Source organism: Salvelinus fontinalis, chromosome 26, assembly GCF_029448725.1.
Source record: "Salvelinus fontinalis isolate EN_2023a chromosome 26, ASM2944872v1, whole genome shotgun sequence".
Lineage (NCBI taxonomy): Eukaryota > Metazoa > Chordata > Actinopteri > Salmoniformes > Salmonidae > Salvelinus > Salvelinus fontinalis.
In genome coordinates, this window is record NC_074690.1 from 32,010,813 (window position 1) to 32,020,167 (window position 9,355).

The 9,355-nt window shown below is 41.1% G+C and overlaps 1 protein-coding gene across 5 annotated transcripts in view; it reads right to left on the bottom strand.

Annotated features, from left to right (window-relative positions):
* The window catches only part of LOC129824120 (zinc finger protein 521-like), a 152,146-nt gene that overhangs the window by 140,539 nt on the left and 2,252 nt on the right, over window positions 1-9,355 (bottom strand). For 3 of the 5 annotated variants that reach the window (XM_055883475.1, XM_055883472.1, XM_055883474.1), the window contains one exon: window positions 923-979. Coding sequence is in view for 3 of the 5 variants with exons in the window: in XM_055883472.1 (XP_055739447.1) it covers window positions 923-979 (57 nt within the window). In the remaining 2 variants the exon portion in view is untranslated. The remainder of the gene's footprint in view (window positions 1-922; window positions 980-9,355) is intronic. The other 2 variants (XM_055883476.1, XM_055883473.1) reach the window with 1 other exon arrangement.

Sequence of the window (9,355 nt, forward strand, 5' to 3'; positions counted from 1 at the left end):
AGTGAATGCCACACCAGCAGACAGGACACATTCATCTGCTCTGTGAGCTGTATTCTACCTCTATCTGAGGTTGGGAAACAAAGACGTGAACACACACACATACACAGGCATGAATACAATACACACACAATGCATGCATTTCACAGCATCTGATGTAACGCTCTCTCAAACAGACATGAACATATGGACACGCACATATGGACACGCACAAGCACACACACACACACAGGACACGCACACGCACACACACACACACACACGTGAGCCAACACACAAGGAGCAGTAACATATCCAAGTGGTTGAAACACACTTCAGTCCTCTCTGGAAAGACGATAGATCACACACACACACACGCTCCACTTTCCAGTCCAGAATGTGAAGCAGAATCTGGCCTTACAGGAGACGTTGAATACGGCGATGCTCCTTTAAGCCCAGGAAGCAGCCTTTCGCTGAGCAACTATCGTCATTACTGCCGCCACAGTCAGTATGTACATCTAAATAAAAAGTTACGTGCAACTGAAAAAATGCCTTGTCTGGAAGGAATCTAAGTATTGTTTTTGACCAAGTGCACATGTACCAAATCCAGCAAAATGTTTCGATTATATTACTGGTATTGCAGGAGGTGTAGAAAATATGGATTTAACGCAGGCACACTGATTCTTTCCAGAAAAGGCATTTTTTCGGGTTGCATGCAACTCTTCATTTAGTACATACCGGCCGTGACGGCAGTGTTGACTATAGTTTCTCCGAGAAACGCCAGTAAGTCCTGAACGTATTCTGACATTATTAAGCTTGTAAAGCTGGTAAATGGCAAGTTGAATCGCTGCTTCCTGCCCTTAAAGGAGAATTGCCATACTCAACATCTCCTGTAAGGCCAGATTCTGGTTCACCCAAAATAATGAAATATGAAATGGAGTATTACCGCTCGGAATCGCACTCTGCCCAGGACTGTGCTGCTCCTCTGTCACATTGTCTTCTACTGCCAGAAAGAAAGAGAGAGAGGGGGAAGAAATGGTTAACAGCAAAAAAACTACAACAGGTTTACGCCTGTCAGACACATTGAGACTTTCTTCCCCTTCTTTGTTACTTTATTTTTATTATTTACTGTTAAGGCTTTTCTGTATGGAAAATCTAGGAGATTTTAACAGCTCAACCAGGGAATCCACACAAGCCTTTCATATGTACGAGGTTTGGCAACATGGCGAGCAGCCACCCGCGTAAATAACATATAGGACTGAGTAATGACAATGTGAATTATAAAATTCTCCCAAGAAACCCTCTCCCAACATCAGCAGTGACCAACCGAAAAACGCCTTGATGACTGCTTAAGTGAGAGGAGATTCCTGAGACAAAATAACACCCCAGGTATTAGACAGGAGATATAGACTAATACATGCGCTTCTGCAAAATGGTCTTGTCACACATCTAAAAACACTGCAGTTTAAGTTTCTGAACAAATATACAGTACATATTGACTTTTCTTTAGCACTTCACAGTATATGAATTAGCAAGTGTTTTTGTAACATTGATACTACAGTGATATTTACAATCTTTCAGATTCTAAGATATTTTTAATTGGATTTCTATTTTGAAGTTTTGAAAAAACGTGTTAATATATGCAACCAAGGCCAGTTCACAACATGCACCTAAATGTGGCATATTTGTGCGATTCTGAATGCAGGACCGTGTATTCAGATCAGGCTCCAGTCAGTCAGTGACTTGTTTGTAACTGAGTGCTTGTTCAAGGAGTGATGGTTTGACAGCGCTCAGACTAATTCATTAGCTACATGGCAACCAATCCTTCTGACACGATGTGGTATTATTGGCATTGGCCTTGACAAACATGACTTTAGCCTGTTCAAGAGGTAGGAACCATTTTTCGCAGGGGGCCTGCTTTGAACTAGGTGACAGGTAGGGGGGGAAAGAGTTCCTTGCGGCATGTCAAGTACAAGGTACTAAATGGATTTCAGCAGCGGGAAGAGAACAAAAGACTCTCCCACCTGTTCCCTGTAAAATTAGGGTCTCACCGAGAACTTCTGACGTCTCACCGTTCCTCCCCTGCAGTTGAAATGCATTCTCCATTATGCCTTCGCAACCTAGCCTTTCATTTCCCTTCAGCAGAGAGAAAGGGGAGCCTGACAGGACCTCCCGGCAGGGGGAGAGTGGCAGTGTGACTGCCAACGCCAGAAACCAGCTAGCGACACTTTAAAAAAAAAGACACCAAATATCCCATACTTTGCATAATTAAGGCAGGGATCCTATCCACTTCCTCTAAGGGGGGCTGGAGTCAATGTAGAGAGGTGTCAAGCAGCTTCTTCTGAAAATGGTACACTCTTAGAAAAAAATGTGCTATCTAGAAACTCTCCACAGAGGGTTCTACATGGAACTCAAAAGAGTTCTACCTGAAACCAAAAAGGGTTCTACCTGGAACCAAAAAGGGTTCACCTATGGGGACAGCCGAAGAACCCTTTTGGAACCTTTTTGTCTAAGAGAGTAAGAAAGAGATAGGAGTAGCGATGTCTCGAATCACTGGACAATATTGAACAAGAGTTGCATGTAAAGGAATTCTAAAAATCTGTCTTTATGACGTGCCGTGTTTAGGAAATGTGTTGAATTCCACAAAAGGAAGAACAAAAGGTCTGCACTCCTACCTGAGTCAGACACCATTTATCAAATTTCAGTGAATAGAAAAGGCCTTTAATTGGTCAGAGCTCTGTTAGTTCATTTGTTAAACACATCACTAACATGGAAAGGACAAGGAGTTGGAAAAAAATGTATTGCACCTTTATTTAACCAGGTAGGCCAGCTGAGAACACGTTCTCATTTACAACTGTGACATGGCCAAGATAAAGCAAAGCAATGCGACACAAACTTCACAGAGTTACACATGGGATAAACAAATGTACAGTCAATATCACAATAGAAAAATCTATATACAGTGTGTGCAAATGTAGTAAGATTAGGGAGGTAAGGCAGTAAATAGGCCATAGTGGCAAAATAATTACAATTTAACAATTAAACACTGGAGTGATAGATGTGCAGAAGAAGAATGTGCAAATAGAGATACTGGGGTGCAAAGGAACAAAAAAATAAATAACAATATGGGGATGAGGTAGTTAGGTGGGGTATTTACAGATGAGCTGTGTACAGGTACAACGATCGGTAAGCTGCTCTGACAGCTGATGCCAAAAGTTAGTGAGGGAGATATAAGACTCAAGCTTCAGTGATTTTTGCTATTCGTTCCAGTGATTGGTAGCAGAGACCTGGAAGGAAAGGCGGCCAAAGGAGGAGTTGGCTTTGGGGATGACCAGTGATGGGATGATACCTGCTGGAGCGCGTGCAACGGGTGGGTGCTGCTATGGTGACCAGTGAGCTGAGATAAGGCGGGGCTTTACCTAGCAAAGACTTATAGATGACCTGGAGCCAGTGGGTTTGGCGACAAATATGAAGCGAGGTCCAGCCAACGAGAGCATACAGGTCGCAGTGGTGGGTAGTATATGGGGCTTTGGTGACAAAACGGATGGCACTGTGATAGACTGCATCCAATTTGCTGACTATAGTGTTGGAGGCTATTTTGTAAATTTCATCGCCGAAGTCAAGGATCGGTAGGATAGTCAGTTTTACGAGGGTATGTTTGGCAGCATGAGTGAAGGATGCTTTGTTGCGAAATAGGAAGCCAAGTCTAGATTTAATATTTGATTGGAGATGCTTAATGTGAGTCTGGAAGGAGAGTTTACAGTCTAACTAGGCACCTAAGTATTTGTAGTATATGGAGCCACTGTACATAGATAACTGTGTCTCTGTATCTTTCTGTCTCACCAGTGCAGAAGCCTCGATTCGTCCTGTGGAGACATACATGCCTTAGTGAGTGAGCCTGAGTCCCTGTGAGTCTAATGAGTTTCTCCAGCGCTGTTGAGCACCTTGCATCCAGCATCATTTAAATGGGCCAGGATAGAGGGGGGTTACTAATAAAGCCCTCATTTCGTACAGACCTTGGTTGGGTGGAGGGATTGTGTGTGTGTGTGTGTGTGTGTGTGTGTGTGTGTGTGTGTGTGTGTGTGTGTGTGGAGGGGGGGGGGGGTTATTTTGATTACTGTCCCTGTTGGCGAGATAAGTGAGTTGAGGCAGAAAATTCCATTTTACAATGCCATTCAAACTTATACATTACAGGAGTGTCAGCCATGATTCGATGATTTGTCACCACTGTGAACTTATTAAAAGTTTTGGCCAATTAAACAAAACAAGCAATTTACATTCTTGTTGTAAAAGTGTTGTCCCATCACTCCATGGGAAGTTTTAATGGATTTGAAAGGCTGCTACCTACGTGGGCCATTGGTCATCCGATCTAGCCTGTCAGATACACAATAATTTACCCATGGTAACGCTCTATAAATGTAACGAAAATCACTCAGCAACGAACAAAAATACGCATTTCACCAGCAATTGCTGCAATTTTCAACGAAAATGTATGATAATACATCTGGCTAATTGAATTAATGTATACTAGAGCTGCCTGATAACCATCTCAATAGAACAGAATCTATTACGTAGATGAATATATAACAGCATGCAAACTGAATATCGCTTCAGCAACACAGCTATTAGTTCATTCATTTGACAAGGTACATTGTGTCACTCTGCCAGTAACACACTGCATTTATAATTATGCTGCAATGTTTTGTTGATACAACATACACATGGGACCAAATCAACACTGTTCCTTGGATTTTATACATGTAACAGAAATAATGTAATCTGACAACAAGTGTTGAAGAGTCAAAGGTCCACCGATTAACACATACTATCTAACACACATGATGGCCATTTAGGAGAGATTGGCAATCCTATGGCAAGAGTCAATCCTTCAAAATGTAATCTACAAATTAATTACCAATCGGTAGGAAGAAAACACCAAGAATAGGAGTTATGGTCAGATGTCCACAATAACAGCTTCAGTCAATACAGTAAGATGTCTCTTGTGAATAAATGTAGAAACAAATGTGCAAAACAGAACACATTCTAATGAAGAAGTGAACGGGCGCTACGCAATGCAATAGGGTTATCAATTGCTCTAATCCATCAAATGAATTCCTGTTGCGTGTGTGTTCGTCTGTCTGTCTGTCTGAGAGAAGGGCTGATAGACAGACACACACACACACACACAGCCCTGAGTCTGTCTGTTCTTGGATATGCGAGCTGCGACAGCGTGACTCATCTGGTTGGTTACAGAGAGCTGGGACGTTACAGTGTGGAGCACAATGGCTGTGTAATCGGCCCTGACTGACCGGGAAGGAGGCTCTCGCCACAGGGACTACAACTCAATTTAGCTGGGGTCACCAGGTCAAACCTCCTCAATTAGTACTAGCGGGAGAGGAGGGGAGAGGACACACACTGCACATGATGAATAACTTTCTTAATGAGCATTATTTGAACAGGTGCTGATTAGTGTCATAAATAATTTGCAATGGAGAAGCTGTGTGTTAATCATATGGCATAAGTTTTGTAATCCTTCATGTACTTTATCATGTAAACAAGTTATGAATATGAATAGTAATTCTGAAGTAGTTTGAAATCAATGAATACCTTATTGGAAATAATACTACCATCAAAGGATAAATAATCATGCTAATATTATGGATATTGGATATTATGATCATATATAATACATGATATGTATTTTATACAAACAAATGCATCAGGAAATCAATCACTGACAGCAGGTGGGGGGAGACAGACACCATCTCCCCAGAAGTCAGACAAGCCATGACAACAGGAGAGACACATGCCATGAAATAAGAGGAGATATCGGCCAGCTCCTGTGGCACCCAGACAGGCCCAGCACAACTCACTGAGCCCCAGCTTCCCGCATGTCAAGAACACTGACAGCCAAGTTAATGGGATTTCTATGGCTCCATCATCATTTCCTTAATGATAATACTAGCCATAGTTTTGTGTCACATTAGAAAAGTGCTAATGGGTGTTTTACCACAGATCATTAATTGTAAAAAAAGACTAAAATATCGGGGTCTTATAAAGCAAAACTGTCGTTAGAGATGAATAAAGCTTAAAGTAGAGGAGAATAAAGAGGAATAGTGAATCTACTCTGTCATTCACTTTAATATTAAAACCAAATGAGTGCAGCTCTTATCTTTTTTTAAATTAATATGAATAGATACTGAATAATTATTTTTCATTAATATTCACAACAACAAAACTCTGAAGCTCTAGTATGGCCTAGTTGCAATCACTTGGTTTTCGTTAGGTAATGACATTTGGATTGTAAAGCAGAAAAAGTGGACATGGATCCTTTGAGTGGAGCACATCTGCCTAGTTCCATATTGGCCATGTTGGATATCAATAAATGCATTGATATTATTGTACTAGGCACAGATGGAGACATGGTTTGACTATGGTTGAACGCTCAACCTTTGCACCACTTCAAATCACCTCACCTAAATATGACAAAAATAAAGCCTGAAATGCAATGACAAATACAAAATGGTGAGGCGACAAAAGTGTTTATCAAGGCAAACTCAAATGTGTTATCGAGCCAAAGCAGGGTTCTTTTTGACAGTCAGCCTATATGACGACACATTAGCTGTTGATTTTCATAGCATTTTCTTGACTGTTATTGTCATTCATACTATTTCCATATTATGGATTCATATGAACCCATATCAAATGGCATACAGTCTGCTTCTATCCGATGCCAAGCCAAATCCCAGAGTTCATTCATGTAATGATGGAACTCATCTCGTGGTAAACATCAAATATTTAAGGTGTATATGACACGACAACGATTTCATGATATCCTGCAATACAGTAACTAAATGGTGCAGAAAATATATTTATATATGCAGACGACGGCTACCCTGGAAATATCGTTGTCAGCCAATGAAAACGTTAGTGGAGTGAGACCGACTTCAGAGAGTGTCATTTGTGCTCTAAGACAAAATCTCAACTCAGTCTCTCTCTCTCTCTCTCTGCTCAGGAAGTCTGTGAGCAACGTGGCAGGCAGGCAGTCATCTACTGTATGTGCAGATTCTGGACTAGTCTGTCTGAAGGATCCTCATTCTATGCCTCCTCACTGTGACTGAACAAGCTGCTGACCCAACACTTCGGGCACATCACATGAAAACAAAATTACGATGCACCCACTGTAGTTGAGAGATGTAGATAGTCTAGGATTGAGTAAATGTCAGTGATGAGGGTGAAGTGTTTGCATATAAGCGAATGATGTATGGTCTCGTCCTGTGCCATCTATTCCCCTAAGCAATAGCGTCTCCGTCTCCGTCTCTCAGACTTAATTGAAACAGGACTTGTAACGTTGCCCTTTTCCTCGACGGGACCAAAACATAACCTCTGACTCCCTCCAGCATCCAATTGAGAAAGAAAAGAAAGGCGTACCACATTCCACAGACAGAAGACAAAGGAGAGGCGCCATCAAGGCTTCATTCTGTTCTCTTTCTCTCTCTGTACATGCTCTTTCCATGTTGACCGATACCATATGGCCCCCGCCTTGTCGCCGGTCTTGATCGGGATTGACCCTCCCTACATGTGCCAATAGAGTGTTATTTTACTGTCACTGTGAGGCATGGATACTGACCAGTATCTCAAACCCACAAACACAATAATACTGTCTCTAATCCACAACACAATAATACTGTCTCTAATCCACAACACAACTAAACATGGACCACTGTCTATTGCCATCACAACAACACAACCGAACACTGACCACAGTGTCCAACCCACAATAACACAACAAATGACACTCTGACCTGGACCTGTGCCACATCCAGGGACGGCAGAACAAGTGTTTTTACAGGTGTGCAGGAAAAAGCTTTAAGCCTCATTTAGACATTTTTCTGCTTATAATTTCCGAAATTTGAAAAGCTATGTATTAGTCAACTTGTCTAATTAGAGGCATGCTCACCAAAATAATGTCATAAATCAATAGAATGAATGCATTATCAATAATCTTGATGTTTAGGGACCGGGGAGATTTCCACGTAAAATGTCCAAGTGACATCAGTTTGACAAGTTTTATGGAAATGAAAAGCTGTGAAACTAATCCTACATGTTTCTGATATTATTTCAGTTTGTGTTGGATGCATATTTTATGTGGTTGAAAATAAAATACTGTCAGTTTTTATGTCGCTGAAAAAATGTGCATGTTTAGGCTACAAAACACTAAACGCACATTCCCATTCTCTCAAGATGCTGAAAGAAATCAATCCTATTTCTCCACTCCTGTTCCCGAGACAAAATTAACATTACGCCGATAATTGTACTGCAAGAAACAATTATGCAGGGTTTAATATTATAACAGGCTACATGTGAAGCCTGCAGTTAGTGTCCAGCCTTCTGTTACTATTCGAACTATTCCAACTACAACGACAGACCCCTGTATCTACTGCAGTAGATTTTGAGAGGGGAAATACACTCTGACAGACACCACCAAATACAAACAGTGAAACTATGAAAAAAAACCAAAGCATGTCATTTCCATAGCAATTCTGTTTTGAAAATAAAAGCTGTCTTGTGGACATCTGTATTAGTGTGGCTCCATTCTTACAGGCAGAGGTGGACAAAGAACAATAAGCAACATCTGCCTACTCTCTTCTGATTCTGATCCAAACTCCGGAAATATCTATGACGTGTCCACATTTCATGTCAACTTTACTGCGGGAAGAAAAGCAAGCTGTAGGGAACATATGGAAGTAGGAACAATTTATTCAACCAAGCTGTTGCATTTGGATCTCAATAACAACGCAAAAACAAGCAGTGAATGCCATCACTCAGACAAGACTTAAAATATTGCATGCAGTAACGTTGTGTGACACATACTGTATACCCACACACACTCAACCTAAATCAAATCAAATTGTATTTGTCACCTGCTTCGTAGACAACAGGTGTAGACTAAAAGTGAAAAGCTTACTTACGGGTCCATTAACAACAGTGCAGAGTTAAAGATAACACATTTTAAAGAAATACATTTGAAATAGTGATATGAGGAATAAATACACACTGATTAACTAATAAAAATAAAAAGTTAAAATAACATGGCTATATACAGGGATTACCAGTACTGAGTAAATGTACTGGTGTACGATGTACACACACAGACACATGGATGCTTGCGCACGCACACACACACACACACACACACATAGAAAATAATTGCACACACGCACGCACGCACGCACGCACGCACACACACACACACACACACACACACACACACACACACACACACACACACACACACACACACACACACACACACACACACACACACACACACTTGTAGCAGATTGGTGAGAACAGATATTGTCTAAGTGATTTGTTT